Here is a 19,429-nt window from a genome sequence, read left to right on the forward strand (position 1 = left end):
CCTAATGTCTGGCTACAGCAAAGCGGCTTCAAGACAGTGTCATTTCTATATGCACTTACGTATGCGTATGTGTATGGTGTACGAGAGCGGGTGCGTTGTAGTCCTGCTGTGTGAGGTGTCTAAGGTGAGGCAGCGTCGAGTGTGCGTGTGGGAAGTGTAAGAAATGTGTGCGGGATGTAGCACTGTAAAGAAATGTGTGTGTGTGTGTGTGTGTGTGTGTGTGTGTGTGTGTGTGTGTGTGTGTGTGTGTGTGTGTGTGTGTGTGTGTGTGTGTGTGTGTGTGTGTGTGTGTGTGTGTGTGTGTGTGTGTGTGTGTGTGTGTGTGTGTGTGTGTGGTATAACAGTGTGAACTGCGTGTGGGGTTGTGGTGGTGTATGGGTATGTAACAATGTGAAGTGTTGAGGTGTGGTAATGTGAAGTCTGTGTGAGGAAAGGCAGTGTGTAGTGTGCGTGTACAGCATGTGAGGTGTGGAAATGTGAAGTGTGTGAAGTGTGATAGTGTGTAGTGTAGGCTACAGAATGTGCGGTGTGGAAATGTGAAGTGTGTTATGTGTGGTAGTGTGTAGAGTACAGCATGTGAGGGGTGGCAGTGCGTAGCAAATGTGAGGTGTGGCAGTGCGTAGTATGTGGAAGGTGTCGTAATGGTAAGTGTGTGATTGAGGTGAGGTCGCGTGAAAAGGATATGGGGTGTGGCAATGTGAGACGTGGATGCGTCAGGTGTGACTGTGAGAAGTTTGTGAGGTACAAAAGAGTGAAATATGGCAGTGTCAGCTGTGTGTGTTTGTGTTCTACGCCAGAGTTACGTTTCTAAATACTCATTCTTTACCCGTGTGCTTCATACTTTATCATTTACAGTCTCCACATCCCAACTCTTCAACACTTCTGTCTATCCTAGTCTCTCTTTCCATTTCACATATAACAACGGACACCATCAGCCTGTGTAAATTGAAAACGTAAAAAAAAAAAAAAAACACTTAAGACAATAGCAAAAACTGCCTAATCATTCAGCCCTCCTGGGAGCCGATAACCGTGACAGCGTAAAGGGGTGAAAGGAGAAGAGAGGGTATATATATATATATATATATATATATATATATATATATATATATATATATATATATATATATATATTATAGAGAGAGAGAGAGAGAGAGAGAGAGAGAGAGAGAGAGAGAGAGAGAGAGAAGGGGGGGGGATAACATAGTGAAAGTTTGAGTGAGTGGGAGAATCAAAGTGAAAAAGAATCTAACAATGATTGAGTGTGAAAGTGAGATACAGTCTGACGGAAGGGAAGTTAAGGAGGGATGGAGGGAAGGGGAAAAATAGAATACAAAGAAGTGTACGAAAGAAAAATAAGCAGAAAAAATACCGGTATGTGAAGAAAAAAATCACAAACCCAGCACCCGATAGTGAACGTAATATTTAACGAAGAAGAGAAAGAAACTGTAATGGGTCCGAAAAAACTGGGCATTGCTTAAAGGTTCGAATAAACAATCATTCAGAAAGACAGTGGTTATGTAGAGTCATTGATTGTTTGACCTCTTGACCTGACTTGTTGACCTTAACTGCTGTGACCTTCATGTGTTTAGAGCAACGGGATTATGAGCAACAGTGGTGGACACGAGAAAAAAAAGAGAAAAAAAAAAAGAGGGGACTCACAGTGAGAGGAACGGAGAAGATAAAGGAGGGTGAGTGAAGACTGAAGGCTGTTGAGTGGATCAGACATTTTGAAGATGATGAAGAAAGAGGAAGGGAGATGTGAGAGCAAGTGGAATGAGAAAACAGAAAGAGAGGAACGATGAAGAAGGAAAAATGAGGGAAAACAATAATACACGGTGCGAAATGAACCGTGAATTTTAAAGAGAAAAGGGAGAAAAGGAAAAGGTAGCCTGGAGAAAATGAAGGGACAAGAAGGGTGAGGGATGAGGAATGGATGAGGAATTTGGGAGGGAGAGGAGAAAGAATGGAGACTGTGAGAAAATATGGAGAGGGAATAGAAAGGGAAGAGCGTAAAGTTTGATATGTTTTGCAATGGAATCTTTAAGCACTCCCGCGTGAAGCCATCAGTTCGGCAAAGGAGCAGTGAGTGTCTGTACAATAAGTTAAAGTTCATATTAACAGTGTCACAGTTGAGACAATTCTAGTATTCTATTCCAGCTAACTTAAGGCGATTACATTCACCTGCGAGTGAGTCATAGCAGCCTGGGTGTTAGTACTCCTACCATTAACCCTTTCATGGTCGGGACAACTCTTAGTATTATATTCTAACTAACGTCAAGTAAGAGAGTAACAGGAGCCTGGGTGTTAATGAATAAAATTGGTGCGCATGGAGTGAATGGGAAATTTTGAAAAGGGTGAGGGAAAAGGACGAAAAGGAATGAGGCAGGGAGAAATTTTAATGAAGAAAAGTGTAGGAAAGGGATGTAAAAAGGGTTGAGATGTGAAGGGTGGATGGGAACACTGAGGAAAAAAAAAATGTAGGAATGGGAAGAAAAAATAAGGATGTAGGTTGCTATTTTAACAAGGACGAGAAGCGAAGGGTGGAAGATGGAATTCTAAGAGGCTGAGGTGAAACTAGAAAAGCCAACAACAGAGGAATGGAGGACAGAGCTGAAGGGAAAAGATAACCAAGAGGGATAAAGAGGAGTGCGAAGTGAGGAGTGGGAAAGATAGAGTTAAAAGTAAGAGAAAATAAAAGAAAGCAAAGGAGGAGTGAGAAATTGAAAATAAAAGGGGGGGATGTGAGGTGCAGGGTGGAGGAAATGAAAGAGAGAGAGAGAGAGAGAGAGAGAGAGAGAGAGAGAGAGAGAGAGAGAGAGAGAGAGAGAGAGAGAGAGAGAGAGAGAGAGAGAGAGAGAGAGAGAGAGAGAGAGAGAGAGAGAGAGAGAGAAACAAGAGGGGTGAGACAGGCGTAGTGTGGAAGGAGAGCTTTGAAGAATGGAGGCAAAAATGAGGGAAAAGTGACAGGTGAATAAAAAATACAACATGTGAGATTTAAAAGGAGGAGGGGGGAAGTAAATGCTACTTGAATTAAGAATAAAACAATGAAAATCAGAATGCAGGCGAAACTTGAAGTAAGCGAGGTGGAGGCTCATGAGGGGTGAGAGGTGAAGGATGGAGGAAGGAATTCTGAAAACATGGTGGGAATAACAATAAAAACAAAAAGTGTCGAAAAGATAAGGAATTCTGATGAAGGCATGAAATAGAATAAAGGATGAGGGTGTGGAGTGGAGATGGATGTGGGTGGAAACACAGAGAAGTACTTAGAAGTGGTGTGGATATGTGGAAAGTATGGAGCGTTTGAGATACTCTGGGAGGTTTTGTGAGAGTTGGATGACGAGGAGAAGAGAGACAGTAGGCAGAGAGCCATGTGGAAAGACAGACTATAGCCCAGGGTTGATATAAGTGGGCTGACAAGGAGGATACGGAGGGGGGTGGGAGGGATGAAGGATTTGATGTCTATGTGCGTTCTCCGTTAAATCAATATATCTATTCTGTTAAAAACTAACTAATCACTTCTTTGAGAAAATGTAAGAGAAAAAAAAACTGCAGTAAATGACATTCTTATGCTGCTGAACATTTTCTAACTGCCGGTAAGATTATATTTCTGACAATTTAATTTATCACATATTTCAAAGCTTTTTTTTAATGCTTTTTACATCTTTTTTTTATATAGGGTAAATCTGAACCTCAGATTTATATCTGCCAGTTCAATTAACTATACGTTTGATATATTTTTTGTAAATTTTTTGTTACCTAATTGTGCAATTTCAAATTCAGCCTATGATTTATTCACGCCAGTTTATTTAGTAACACCCAAGTAAACCCTGAAACTTTTTTTTTTTCCCAAAAATGTAGTTCAAGCTAAAGCCGAGGATTTATTTTGGCTGACTCATTTGACTCATTTTTTTTGGTTTGGTCTAATGATTTGTCTTTTTCTCTCTCCCCCTTCTCCACAGTGACAACGTAGGCTAGAGAATCGTCCCTACAAGGTCTGAACATTATCCTCTTCAAAAATCAAGTAGGAAGTTGTCTTTTATGGGAAGGGAGGGATGGTGGGGGAGAGGGAGACCTTCGTGGAGGACAAAAGAGGGAGGGACAGGAGGGAGTACACAGAAGTACAAAGGAAATACAGTTAACAGGAAGTTTACTGATGTGCAAGGTCATCTGACGTGGTGAAAATAATTACTGCGCACGATCTAGACAACATATGCAAAAAAAAAAAAAAAAAAAAAAAAAAAAAGAGGAAGGCTGAGAGGGAGGGAAGGAGAAAAGGCGAGAGGGAGGGGGGGGAGTGACAGCGAGAGAGGGAGGAGAAAGAGAGAAGAGAAGGAGAAAGAGAAAGCGAAAAGAAGGGAATAAGGTAGGGAAAGAAAGACTGTAGAAGGGGGGAGGGCGAAAGGAAGAGAAAGAAAGACTGCGAGGAGTGAAGGGGGGGGGGGAGAGAGAGAGAGAGAGAGGTTAGGCGGGGTAGTCTGAAGGAGAGCAAGGGGGTGAAGGCTTGGGGAAGAGAGGGAAAATGCGATGGAAAAGAAGGCTGACGAAGGAGAAATGGTGAGAGAGGTCGAGGTAGAGATCAAGAGAGCAAATATGATGCGGATGGCAGGAAGGAGAGAGAGAGAGAGAGAGAGAGAGAGAGAAAGAGAGAGAAGGTGCAGTATATTGTACTGTGAAGTACGACTAAGAAGAAATGAGGAACTAGGCCGAAGGAGAACATGTTTCACGAGTGAGGGGGAGGTGGTGGTCGAGTGGGTAGTGAAGTGAGCCTGGAAGAAAAACGAAAAAATGTTCTATATTAGAGCGACGGAAGGAGGGGGTGGATGGACTGAAAGATGGTAGGGAAGGAAAAGAGCGGACGATGGAAGGATAATATTTTGTGTTATGCCTTAAGGTAGAGCTCTCCACTGAAGGTGACTCAATTAACCATAACGAAAGTACTCTTACCCTTATTTGCTCTGTAATAAACCAAAGCTAAGGCTGAGGAGGAGGGCAGTTGTAGTCATCGCAGCGAACAGAGTAGGGGGCACATAGTTCAATAACATCTTCCTTCTGATCACTCACTTTATACTGTTATTGCTACAACCAAATTGTTTCATTCATATCTGGAGAGATTTCGAACTGGGAGAGTTAGATATAGCCATCATTTACCCCCTGACTACTAAAGGCTAGTCCTAAGCGGAAAAAAAAAATCGTCTAGTTGTACGAGCAGCTTGAATAAAATGAGGAAATATATAATTGGTTTGAAAGGGTTAAACCAACTCCGAAGGAGCATTATTCTCCTCTGTCGGATGCGACGTGACTCTTCAAACCTGGCCTTTGTATTGGTAATAGCATCCATCTATTATGTTCAATATCTTTGTAGTGACAACATATAATTTTCGGATAATACTGCTCTCCCAGTTTGTGTCATCTGCATTTTCTGGAAATAAATTGTTTAATTTCACACATTTGTCATTGATATAAATAACAAAGCTGGACCCAACACTGAAACCTTTGGAACCCCATTACACTACGTTTGTTTTCACATGAAGGAAGTGGGTCACTCACAAAGTGAATACCAAATCTATCTTGCATGGAATTCGATGAGTTTTAGATATGAAGCATGTCTGAATCTTCTTGGTTACTAGTCAAACCGACCCTCGATTCTAACTACCCCTGGCCATCAGCTGAGCTGAAATGCATCAGGGATCTTCGTCTGGTTAGAACAGTGGTTCCAAATCTGCGGGCAATAGTAAACTTCTTGGGAAGCCATGGGGGTTAGTTTATGCATCTGAAATCACTCGTTTTTTTTTACATTAATTTATCAAGGGCAAAGTTTCTGAGGTATCCTGTTTGTTAGCTGCCTCGCAGATAACCTTCCATGTAACAGTGCATATGAATTCTTGAAAGTTTGATATGTTTCATTTGACAAAGAGACATTTGTAAAAAGGAACATGGATATTTGAGTGTGAATGGTTTCTTATTATCAACAACTGGCACCCTGGCTGGTCTTGCTATTCCGGTCTTCGTACCGCTTCCAAAATACTGAGCACCATATCATAGCAATGTAGTGATATTCACATGAAAATTTATATTTGCTGGGCTCTAACTTTGACTCAGGCTGGCAGCAAAAATGCAATTTCAAACTTAACACCGAGTCTTAACACTTTTTTTTCTTTTTTTTTGGGTTCTTTTACGTGCATGCGCTGCTTACTTGTAAGTAACTGTGGTATTCTTTGGTTAAAATTTGCTCTCTAGAATATGCCCATTCGAACAATAATGCGCTGTTTGCTTCTGCAGACGAAGATGTGGGGAGGAGCCACTGATGTTATCCTGCGTATGGGTGTGTTGGGGAGGGGGGGGATGACACAACCGAAAAGGATGGAAACCACTGGGTTGGAACAAATGTGCTTTGTGACTGCTACCCAAGGAGAAGAGATACCGCTTATGTTTACTCTTCCCAGATGATCCACTTCTGTAATTAAATTCCCAGTAATTCCCAAGCTCCTAACTATACCATTTAACTTCCTGTGAGATCTTTTTCACATGCCTTTTGGAAATCTTAACATATGATAATAATTTAACGTTTCTTATCATGAATATATATATATATATATATATATATATATATATATATATATATATATATATATATATAATTATATATATTTAACTATAACTATAACTATACATATATATATATATATATATATATATATATATATATATATATATATTTGAGAGAGAGAGAGAGAGAGAGAGAGAGAGAGAGAGAGCAAAAACAAAAAATGCTGAACATTTTTAAGACAAGAGCTGTATGAAGAATGAAAAAGAAAATGGGTATGACAAGTAAAAAAAAAAAAAAAAAAAAAAACAGGTAAGGAGAGCAAAAATCACCAACCTTGAATAATGCAGTGAACGAGAAGACGAAATTTATTAGATGAAGGGTGGGGTCGTGGGGAAAGTGGTAAGGGGAAGGATGTTGGGAGGGGGTACATGGAGAGAGTGGGGTCGTGGGTGGGAGTATGGGGTAAGTGGGGGGTTGTGGGAGAGAAGTGAGGGGTTGTGAGGTAGTAGGTGAAGGGAGTGTGGTCGTTGGTGGGGAAAGGGGAGGGGGTTTGTTGGGGTGAGGAGTAGGGGAGGAGTTCTTGGGTGGGGGGAAGAGGGGTTGCGAGGGGCGTAGATGGAAAACGATGGGTAGCGGAGGATTAGGGACGGGGTGGGAAGGGAGGGGATGTGGGGGGGATAGTGGAGACTGAGGAGAGAGGTGGGGGAAGGGAAAGGGGTGGAGGTGGTGACATAACTTTGGGTTAAATATGTATTTTTTTGCAGACAAACTGCGGGTAGTCAAGGTCTGGTCTCCGCCTGCCTACCTGCCTACAAGTTTATTTATCTGTCTGTCTGTCGATTCATATATTAATTCATAGTATTGTGCAGTACACACTGTATGTTTGTCCATATCAAGTGGTTTATCTGTCTCATTTTGTTCATCTATATGTTAAGTCAATCTATTTCTCTCTGTCTTTTGTAGCCTACTTCAAAATTTTCTTTTCTGCTTGGTGTTCTCCGTATGGAAAATCTTTCATAAGAGTATGGTAATGGAGAAGGACGCCTTCACGCGGTGGCGTCGATACAACCTTGAGATAAAAAATACAAACATTCATTTCCCTCCCCATCCTTCGAAAGGAGGATGGTGGGCTGCCGCAGGAAGACTATTTCAGTATGAAGTCTACTGAGTTCACATTCAAATGAACCTTGAGCCACAACAGCGGTAGCAATAAGCAAGAAGGAAATAATGCATGAACCTCAGCAGTGGTCCTTTGAAGTATTTTTCATAAGTCCAGTGATTATTTAAAATCTACTCATACCGTCTCTAGACGGTCTTAGGTTAGGACATATTTCAATTGGGAGAGATTAGATACAGCCTTCATGTACCCCTTCAATCCCAAGGGGTTCTCGTAAAGTGAATGATATCGTCTTGTAACTGAAAGAAAGAGAAAGAAAGAAAGAAAGGAAGAAAGAAAGGAAAATGGTTTCACTAAGGTAACTTCTCTGCTCTGGCCTCACATATGTATTACATTCAGGCAAACACCAGACAAAATCTCTTCAACTGAGATAAACCGTAGCAGTTGAAGGGCTAAATGCGCTCCCAAGTTGGCTGGTTGCTTGAATGGACGCAATTAGTTTTTGGGGTGGCAAATGTCAAACGGTTTTGTTCATAAAAGACATCTATCAGTATATGCATCTACTGCTTGACGCCGAATTCTGTGAGGTGTGATCTGGACGTAATTACAGGCATTTGTGTTCCTGTTTAGTAACGACCCTTCTCACGACACACCACCACTCTCCCTCATGCATCTTACCTCTCCACCTTGGTCTTGGTCTTTCTCTCCTTCTTCAGCCAAGTAGCTTATTTCTATACAACTACAACGGACATCATTATAGTATGCAAATATGTGGCGATCCTCTAGGCTGACAAATTCTAGTTGCAAAAAGGTTGATAATACGCCCTCGAATCACCAGTTTTCAGCAGTGGACACACTAGTGTAATTTTTTTCAAACGTATAGACGATTTTTTAGGAGGATGAGATAAACCCCAGCAATAAACCTCTTCAGTCTCTTTTCCAGGCGATTCTCCACAAGTTACCAGAGCCCCACAGTATGAAGGGGTTTATAAAGGCTGCATCGATCCCCTCCAGTTCGAAAGGTCTTTGTTGAGCTTAATAACATCGTCTAGGGATTACAAGAATAAAATGAAAAGTGCATAATCGGGGTGAAATGGATAAGAGAATAAATACGCACTCGATCTGGCCAGCCATAATTGGATAAACAAGATATAATGGAATATTTTATTAGTATTATTTATTCACCGTTAGGCTTTACATTTGTCACCCAATATATATCAATACGACCTGTTTTACAGGAAGAACATCAGCGGTATTAAAGGCTATGGTGCCAAAACTGAGTCATTATCAAGAGAGGACACACAGGAATGACTGTCATGGTGGGCTGAAGTAAACTAACATGACTTCTGGGACACAGGGAACGAGTTATTAAGCCTATACCTCAAGCTGAAAAAAAAAAAAAAAAAAACTGTGGGAAAAAAAAAAAGAGTACTGGCTGTCTTAACCTCGTCTTCCAAGATATCAGTCATTATTATCATCGTCATCATCATCATTATCTATATCCGATTCTTGCTACTGGCAGACGATTATAAGCTTCGATGAGTGGCATAGTAATTAAGGGGTCAATGAAAGCTATACCTAATCCCTCAAGTTCGAAAAATCTCTCTTGAGCTAAATGAAACTGACAGGCAGGAACAAGAATAAAAAGAAATAAGTCACGGGGTTCAAGGGGATACACCTAAGTTTGACAAGGGGATGACAGACCCCCAATTTTTAACGTCATTAGTGAAAGACTTCATGGAAAATTAAAATAAAAAAAGCGGGATCTCTCTATCTTGTTGCTAATGGTGTTATATGTAGTTAAGGACAAGTTGCCTACTGCTTCACCGCTTCCACTTCATACACTATATTTGTCACTTTCCCCTTGACGCATCATACCACAGAGAATCCTGTATGGGTAGAACCAAAGTCCTTTGAACAACATTCCCTGCCTCATGCCTCTCTCGGTCTGAGAATGTTAGCAAGCAAGAGGAAAGTGGGAATACAAGATATTATGTATTAGGTGAATTTTTGTACCCGACCCTGCAGTAGAATGCAGTCTATATTCTGCCCTCACTGGCGTTCCAAAACTGACAGTCATAAATCTGGTGGCGCCTATACCTTCACGCCCTCGGTTGTAACTCTGTGGCTGCGGTGAGTTTGTGACACGAGTAAAATCGGTCGTCGTAAGCTATTAGCAAATATACGGCTATATATTCTTGGACCAAGTTCTTAAGTAGGAAATTTTTACTTATATTTCTACTTATTTGATGCACCAGATTGTTTAAAATAGCGTAATAGCCTACCGATACGGGCGGCTGGCCCACTTTACTCAGATGTCCATTCACCCTCTGTGGAGTGTTGGTAAAATGAGTACACTGGAGTGATACCTTGTCGGATATAACTGCGGTAACCTGGATGATGCAGTGGTCTTATATCCCAGGATATTGGGTGAACAGTCCGCCCCACCAATCCACGGGTTTAAAGTCCTAACGTAGAAAGATCAAATGGATTAATAAGTATAGGATGCCGGAATTCCCTTTAACAATAAGTAAAATCAGTCCTTCTCCTATCAAAATATATAGGTATAAAAATAACATGTGATAAAATAAGAGACTGCAGGATACAGGTTTGTCACAGGGAACGTGTGATGGAATGGTGGGATCCATAAAAAAAATACTTAGCCCACAGAGAGAGAGAGAGAGAGAGAGAGAGAATAATATCACATTTATATTATACTAGCCCTCGTGTGCCACCAGACCTTGAAACTTCCGCCTCACACCTATATAAAGAGAAGCAACTGCACACTCACCACACACTCCTCACTTGCCTCTCACCCAAGCACCATGAAGTCACTCGTAAGTTAGTCTTTGCTGAGGGACTGACAAGAATGGCACCCATTCCGACAGCACATACATTCTGACACTAATATTCCTTGTACAAGAAATATTAGTGCTGTTTTATTCATTGCTGCTACATCAATCATACGTTTACTACGTGCATTCAATGTAATTGAACTCTCATGGTAATGTAAGCTCCGCCATAGGCTGGATTGCAATATACATAATTTTTTTTCTCCTCGACCAAATCACTGTGATAGTTTTTGAAAGTACTGGTGTTCAGTAGGCGCGGTCTTAATACAATCATGTGAAGCTGAATAAAATCGTCTGAAGATAACCAGAATGAATCACTATCTCATCGGATTACGGGGATTAATAATTTCAATAATGTATTTACCTTTTGTAGTCCTGCCATCCGCAAGCGATTAATTCCGTTTAGGAAGGATCTACAGTAGTGAAGAGTTTTATTAACACCATATATATATTATCCTAAAGGAAAAACCTCTTAAGATGAATAAAATCGTTTGGAGATGAGAATGGATTAAAATAAGAAATCGGTTCAAGGCATTAACTAAGAGCCAAACCAAGACAAAGAATTCTTTCTCTCTCTCTCTCTCTCTCTCTCTCTCTCTCTCTCTTACTACTAAAAAAGGTTGAAATAATAAGCAATCTCCGATATGTAATACGGGTCATAATGCATAAGACTTAGCCTGAACCCTGTGTGTACTTGTGGCTGAGGGCCGTATTTCAAGCAGCATTTGTGGCGTCGTATTCCTCAGCGATTTATTTTGTTTTTTACATCTTTATATTGTCTTCTAATTTGTTTTTATAGCTTTTATATTGTGAGATTTTCCATTAAGAAACGACGTGCGATATTGAAACGCAATGTCCACAACAAATTGTTAAGGAAGAAGAGCTATGAAATATCCAAAGCCACTTAAAGTGCGATCCACAGTAAGATGACAGCGTGGGTATAGTGCGTTTGTTCTAACCTGACGAAGAACAGTAACTCCTTTCAGCTCTGTTGATGGGTTAATTGTTGTTAAATGGGAGGGTCGATTTGACTAGTAACCAGGGAGACTCATTCTGATCTCATAACTAAGGTTCATTAAATTTTATGTAACCATGACTTACAGCTGTAGGCAAGCTGTGTGACCCAGTTACGTCGGGGAAAAAAAATAACAACAGGTAGCAAGCATACCGCAAGACGACGCCGTTGTGCTCGAATGGTACCCATTCAACTCCTAACTTAACGGAAGAAATGTTCAATATTCACATACATTTAGAAAATGTACAAGTGGATGTGCAAAATATTAACTTATTATGCAGCAGTATTGTCATTAAGCTGTGTTATGTTGTAGGTGCTGGCATGATTTGTTACAAACTACCTTGTGTTTCAGGTGCTAGTAGTGTTGGGTTGCCATGAACTACACAGTGTTGCAAGTCACGTCCATTGTAGTGCAGGCATTGACTGTCATCAGCAGTGCACAGACCCAGCCAGAAGTATTGTGTTGCGATATATTATCTTCTGTTCCAGGTTCCCGCCATTGCAGTGCTACTGCTGGCTGTCACTGGCAGCGCCGAGCCTGAACCAGTTGCCGAAGCTGAGCCTGGTCACCGTGGAGGCTTTGGCGGCTTTGGTGGCGGAGGTTTCGGTGGGTTTGGTGGCTTCGGTGGCTATGGCGCATACCGAGGCAAGAGGAGCGCTGAAGCTAACCCCGAACCCGGCTTTCACCGAGGAGGCTTCGGAGGCGGCTTTGGTGGCTTTGGTGGAGGCTTCGGTGGTTACGGATTGTACCGAGGCAAGAGGGAAGCCGAAGCCAGTCCCGAACCCGGCTTTCACCGAGGAGGCTTCGGAGGCGGCTTTGGTGGAGGCTTCGGTGGAGGCTTCGGTGGTTACGGATTGTACCGAGGCAAGAGGGAAGCCGAAGCCAGTCCCGAACCCGGCTTCCATCGTGGAGGCTTCGGAGGTTTCGGAGGTGGCTTTGGAAGAGGATTTGGCGGAGGTTTCGGTGGCTACGGCTACGGAAAGTAAAGTCAACCAGCTCCTATAACTGTCATCTACATGGAGCACACATGATTAAAATGATACGACAGAGAAATTAAAAAATACCGAAAATGATAATGACACTATCTCTTTGTTTCATTTACATGTTCATTCACTCATCATGTAATACAATGTTGCCCTATGAGGAACCTAGAAGCCCGGGGCTAGGGAAGTTGGCCTGATATTTAAGATGAGAGTGACCAGCCTCACTCATCCGTGAGTGGTATTACAATAAACCCTAACAATCCCTTGGATGTAAACCTGCATCGGGTCGATCCCTTTGGAGCGCTTTAAGTACCCCTTGATATTTAAGAACGCTTCAATACCCTCACTTCAAAGACGTCAATAATCTTTTGTTTTCCCTACGGTTAGGCTATCTTACTCAACAAAATAAATTCTCCTCCTAGAGAAAGGGTTAATGAAACCCAAATAATCATCAACAACGTAGCAGAGCAACGAAAAATACAGGGTATCAGAAGCTGTAACATTTTATTATGGTGTAAATTTTAAGATGCTGCTACAGAAAATGAAAACCTTCGATTTCTTCGTGAAGCATGTCATTTGAAGTCCTCGGTACATTCCCTTGGAAATTCGGATTCCAAGGGGTTTCTTTGGTCTCATGAGTAGATATATAGCTAAAAACAAAATTTACTGAATGTATCTACTACTTGCTCAAAGAATCTCTTCTTTTTCTCACACAGTTGAAAAGTTATTTGCCTCTGAAAACCATTGCAGTCGGGCCGGGCCGGGTCGTGTCGGGACGCTCATTTCTCAGTTGAACGTAAACATAGCTTCCAACGCTTCCTGGCTTCGCATCGCTCGATCGCTAGTAATAATTATCATGTGGTAGCAGTGTTGGAGGGTAAAGGATGGGTGGGGGTAGCGGAGTAGGCCAGAGATGGTGGAGAACGGCATGGAGGGATTGGAGTGGGGTTAGCGGAGTATCTGGGAGAAAAGATTGACTCCAGCTATTGACTGATTAAACGAAATCAGTGCAAAATGTAAACAGAATGCAATTTCCCAAAGGGGATCTTTTGTGCTTGGTGCACGTTCGCCCATTATTATGTAATCTCGTCATTTATACACTCTTTTCAGGTTGATAAATTTGAACATATTTTTTTAGCAGAGATAATTTTCTAAAAAGCTAGGTTAGGTCAGGTTATGCTAGATTAGGTAATGTTTGGTTAGATAATACACTAATATGATTAGGTTAATAATAATAAAATAGGTTAGTTAATAATAATAACAAATAATATTCAAGTATAAACACAAAAGGTCCAAAATCTAAGTTATGCAGCCGTAAGCATTAGATGAACATAAGGACTGGTGGTGGATCTGCTCAGTGGCGCTGCTCTAAACGCGGCTGCAGCGAGTGGATTACTGTCAGCAAAGGAACGTGGTTTGAGGGTGGCACGCGTCCTTTATCCATCATAGCTGTATTTTTCTACGAGTGGATCAAGGAGATGAATGTTACACTTAGATATTATTTATTATTATGAACAAACCTAATTATTAATGACTAACCTAACCTCACCTAACTTTTTAAAAAATATTTTCTCCCCAAAAATAAGTTCATGACGTCCACTGAGTTCACATTCAATGAACCTGGAGCCACAAGAGCGGTAGCAATAAGCAAGAAGGAAATAATGCATGAGCCTCAACAGTGGTCCTTTCTAGCGAATTTTATCCGTCCAGTAATTATTTAAAATCTATTCATACCGTCTCTGGACGATCTTATTCAGATTAGGACATATTTCAATCGGGAGGGATTAGATCAATGGTTTTCAACCTGTGGGGCGCCCCCCGTTAGGGGGACACGATGGGCTGCCTGGGTGGGGGGGGGGGCGAAGGATTGATAAAGAGGGTGATTATATTTCAAAAGTATGAATTATGATGGAATTCAGAAACTTCCAAATATGGAGAAAGTATTTCAGATATGAATAAGAAATCTAGTTATCTGAATATATAAACAATTTCAAAGATTAAGAATCTATGATATTTATTGACATGTGCCAACTATGCCAGTAAAATACAGTATTTGAGGAAGGAGGGGTAGGGAACGTGTCATTCAGTGAAAGAGGGCGAAAATTATAAAAGGCTGGAAACCATTGGATTAGATACAGCCTTCATGTACCCCTTCAATCCCAACGGGTTCTCATAAGGTGAATGAAATCGTCTTGTAACTGAAAACAAGAGAAAGGAAGAAAGAAATGCAAATGGTTTCACCGTGGTAACTTCTGGCTTAACACATGCATTACATTCAGGCAAACACCAGACAAATCTCTTCAGCTGAGATAAATCGTAGCAGTTGAATGGCTAAATGCGCAATCAGTTCAGCCGGTTTCTGCAATGGACGCAATTAGTTATCTGGGGGGCAAATGTCAAACGGCTTTGTTCATAAAAGACATTTATCAGTATTTGCATCTACTGCATGACGCCGAATTCTGTGAGGTGTGATCTGGACGTAATTACAGGCATTTGTATTACTGTTTAGTAACGACCCTTCTCACGACATACCACCACCCTACCTCATGCATCTTACCTCTCCACCTTGGTTTTGGTCTTTCTCCTCTTCTCCGGTCAACTACCTTATTTCTATACAACTACAACGGTCTTTATTATAATTATGCAAATATCAGGCGATACTCTAGGCTGACAAATCCTAGTTGCAAAAAGGTTGATAACACGCCCTGGAATCACCACTTCTCAGCAGAGGACGCACTCGAGTAATTTTATTCAAACTAATAGACGACTTTTCAAAGGATGAGATAAACCCCAGCAATAAACTTCTTCAGGATCGTTTCCAGGCGATACTCCATAAGTTACCAGAGCCCCACAGTATGAAGGGGTTTATAAAGGCTGCATCTATCCCCTCCAGTTTGAAAGGTCTTTGTTGAGCTTAATAACATCGTCTAGGGAGAACAAGATTAAAATGAAAAGTGCATAATCAGGGTGAAGTGGATAAGAGAATAAATACGCTTTCAATCTGGCCAGCCATAATAGGATACAGAAGATATAATGGATTATTCTATTAGTATTATTTATTCACCGTTAGGCTTTACATTTGTCACCCAATATATATCAATAGGTCTTATTTTACAGGAAGAATATCAGCGGTATTAAAGGCTATGTTGCCAATACTGAGTCATTATCAACAGGGGACACACAGGAATGACTGGTATGGTGGGCTGAGATAAAGTAACAGGACTCCTGGGACTCAGGGAACGGGTTATTAATCCTATACCTCGAGCTAAAAAAAAAAGAAAGAAAAAAAAACTGTCAGGTTATGGAAAAAAAAAAAGGCCTGGCCGTCTTCTTAACCTCGTCTTACAAGATATCAGTCATCACCATCATCGTCATCATCATCATCATCATCTATATCCGATTCGTGCTACTGGCAGACGATTATAAGCTTGGATGAGATGGCATAGTAATGTAGGGGTCAATGAAAGCTATACCTAACCCTCAAGTTCAAAAAATCTCTCTTCAGCTACATCAAATTGATAGGCAGGAACAAGAATAAAAAGAAATACGTCACGGGGTTCAAGGGGATAAACCTAAATTCGACAAGGGGATGACAGACCCCCAATTTTTAACGTCATTATTCAAAGACTTGATGGAAAATAAAAAAATAAAAAAGCGGGATCTCTCTATCTTGTTCCTGATGTGTTATATGTAGTTAAGGAAAAGTTGCCTCCTGTTTCACCGCTTCCACTTCATACACTATGTTTGTCACTTTCCCTTTGACGCATCATACCACAGAGAATCCTGGTTGGGTAGAACCAAAGTCCTTTGAACAACATTCCTTGCCTCATGCCTCTCTCGGCCTGAGAATGTTAGCAAGCAAGAGGAAAGAGGGAATACAAGAGATTATATATTAGGTGAATTTTTGTGCCCGACCATACAGTAGAATGCAGTCTATATTCTGCCAACACTGGCGTTCCAAAATTGACAGTCATAAATCTGGTGGCTCCTATACCTTCACGCCCTCGGTTGTAACTCTGTGGCTGCGGTGAGTTTGTGACCCGAGTAACACTCGTTAGTGGTAAGATATAAGGAAATATACCAGTTATATTATTCTTGGGCCAAGTTGTTAATTGGGATATTTTTCATGTATATTTCTAAGTATTTGGTGGCCTTTTTATTTTATTTTATTTTTTTTAAATAGTTCAATAGCCTACCGATTGGGGCAGCTGACCCGCTCGACTCAGATGTCCATTTACCCTTTGTGGATTGTTTGTAAAATAAGTACCTAGTGAGCACCTGGAGTGACACCTTGTGGGATATAATTGCGGTAAACTGGATGATACAGAGGTTTTGTATCTCAGGATATTGGGTGAGTTCCTCCCCCACCCTACTCCACGTGTTCAAAGGCCTAACATTAGAAAGATCAAATGGATTAATACGAATAGGCTGCTGTAATTACCCTTAACAGCTAAAGATTTAAGTACAATCTTTTTCCTATACAAAATAAATGGGTTTAAAATAATGAGAATAATGTGATAAAATAAGAGATTGCAGGATACAGGTTTGGCACTGGGAACGTGTGATGGAATGGGGGGACACATAAAAAAATACAAAGCTCCGAGAGAGAGAGAGAGAGAGAGAGAATAATATCACACTTGTAGTTATACTGGACCTCGTGTGCCACCAGACCTTGTCACTGCCGCCTCACACCTATATAAAGAGAAGCAACTGCGCACTCACCACACACTCCTCACTTGCCTCTTACCCAAGCACCATGAAGTCTCTGGTAAGTTAGTCTTTGCTCTGGGACTGACAAGTAAGACACCCATTTCGACAGCACATACATTCTAACACTAATTTTCCGTGCAGAAATGTTAATGCTGTTTGATTCATTGCTGCTACATCTATCTTACGTGCACAACATGCATTCAGTGTAACCATGAATTTTCAGGCTAATGAAAGCTCCGTCATAGGCTGAATTGCAAGATACATTTTTTTTTTTCTTACGACCAAAAAGCTGTGATAGTTTTTGACAGTTCTGGTGTTCAGTAGGCGCGGTCTTAATAAAATCAAGTGAAGGTGAATAAAATCGTCTGCAGATAACCAGACTGAACCACTGTGACATCAGATTACGGGGATTAATAACTTCAATGATGTATTTACCTTTTGTAGTCCTGCCATTCGGAAGCGATTAATTGCGTTTACGAAAGATCTATAGTTGTAAAGAGATTTATTAACACCGTATATATCTATATCTGTATCTGTATCTATATCTATATATATCTCTATATTTCTCTATCTATCTATACATAGATATATATAGTCTTAAAGGAAAAATCTCTAAAATGAATAAAATCGTTTGGAGATAGGAACGGATTAAAATAAGAATTCGGTTCAAAGCATTCACTACGAGCCAAACCAAAACAAAGAATTCTCTCTCTCTCTCTCTCTCTCTCTCTCTCTTTGCTAAAAACGTTGAAGTAATAAGCAATCTGTGATATGTAATACGGTTCATAATGCGTAAGACTCAGCTTAAATCCAGTGAGTACTTGTGGCTCAGGGCCGTATTTCAAGCACCATTTCAGGCGTCGTTATTCCTCAGCGATTTATTTTCCTTTGTACATATTTATACTGTATTGTCTTCTATGTTGTTTTTATACCTTGAATACTGTTAAATTTTCTTTTATGAAAAAAACATGCGATACTGTGGTGTAATATGCACAATAAATCGTTAAGGAAGAAGCGCTACGAAATATCCAGAGTCACTTTGAGTATGATCCACAGTAAGATGACAGCGTGGGTACAGTGCGTTTATTCTAATCTGACGAAGAACCGTAACTCCTTTCAGCTCTGTTGATGGGATTATTGTTGTTAAACTGGAAGGTCGATTTGGCTAGTAACCAGGGAGACTCATTCTGATCTCATAACTAAGGTTCATTGAATTTTATATATCCATTCATTACAGCTGTTGTCAAACTGTGTGACCCAGTTCCGTCAGTAAAAAAAAAAAAAAGAATAACGATAGGTAGCAAGCATATCGCAAAACGTCGCCGTTGTGCTCGAATGGTACCCATTTAACTCCTAACTTAACGGAAGAAATATTCAATATTCACATGCATGTAGAAAACGTACAAGTGGATGGGCAAAATATTAACATATTATGTAGCAGTATTGTCATTATGCTGTGTTGTGTTGTAGATGCTGGCATGATTATTTACAAACTACCTTGTGTTGCAGGTGTCAGTATCTGTTGTGTTGCCATGTACTACACAGTGTTCCAAGTCACTTCCATTGTAATGCAGGCATTGACTGTCATCAGCAGTCCAGAGACCCAGCCAGAAGTATTGTGTTGCAATATAGTATCTTGTGTTGCAGGTTCCCGCCATTGCAGTGCTACTGCTGGCTGTCACTGCCAGCGCCGAGCCTGAGCCAGTTGCCGAAGCTGAGCCTGGTCACCGTGGAGGCTTTGGTGGCTTTGGTGGCGGAGGTTTCGGTGGGTTTGGTGGCTTCGGTGGCTATGGCGCATACCGAGGCAAGAGGAGCGCTGAAGCTAACCCCGAACCCGGCTTTCACCGAGGAGGCTTCGGAGGCGGCTTTGGTGGCTTTGGTGGAGGCTTCGGTGGTTACGGATTGTACCGAGGCAAGAGGGAAGCCGAAGCCAGTCCCGAACCCGGCTTTCACCGAGGAGGCTTCGGAGGCGGCTTTGGTGGAGGTTTCGGTGGAGGCTTCGGTGGTTACGGATTGTACCGAGGCAAGAGGGAAGCCGAAGCCAGTCCCGAACCCGGATTCCATCGAGGAGGCTTCGGAGGCTTCGGAGGTGGCTTTGGAAGAGGATTTGGCGGAGGTTTCGGTGGCTACGGCTACGGAAAGTAAAGTCAGCCAGCTCCTATAACTATCATCTACATGGAGCACACATGATTAAAATGATACGA

The 19,429-nt window shown here is 41.3% G+C and overlaps 2 protein-coding genes across 2 annotated transcripts; both read left to right on the forward strand.

The window, feature by feature from the left end:
• The first annotated feature begins 4 nt into the window (after positions 1-4).
• On the forward strand, positions 5-12,518 carry LOC145414206 (uncharacterized). The gene is made up of 3 exons (XM_080283782.1): positions 5-124; positions 10,403-10,501; positions 12,021-12,518. Exons 1-3 carry the CDS (start codon positions 5-7, stop codon positions 12,516-12,518), a joined length of 717 nt encoding a protein of 238 aa, XP_080139908.1.
• Positions 12,519-13,428: 910 nt separating this feature from the next.
• LOC145414207 (uncharacterized) lies at positions 13,429-19,370 on the forward strand. The gene is made up of 4 exons (XM_080283783.1): positions 13,429-13,462; positions 17,185-17,283; positions 18,735-18,790; positions 18,858-19,370. The coding sequence occupies exons 1-4, from the start codon at positions 13,429-13,431 to the stop codon at positions 19,368-19,370; spliced, it is 702 nt and encodes a 233-aa protein (XP_080139909.1).
• The last annotated feature ends 59 nt before the right edge of the window (positions 19,371-19,429 follow it).

Source organism: Coenobita brevimanus, chromosome 98 (assembly GCF_032717465.1).
Source record: "Coenobita brevimanus isolate Jiangsu-jjx chromosome 98, ASM3271746v2, whole genome shotgun sequence".
Lineage (NCBI taxonomy): Eukaryota > Metazoa > Arthropoda > Malacostraca > Decapoda > Coenobitidae > Coenobita > Coenobita brevimanus.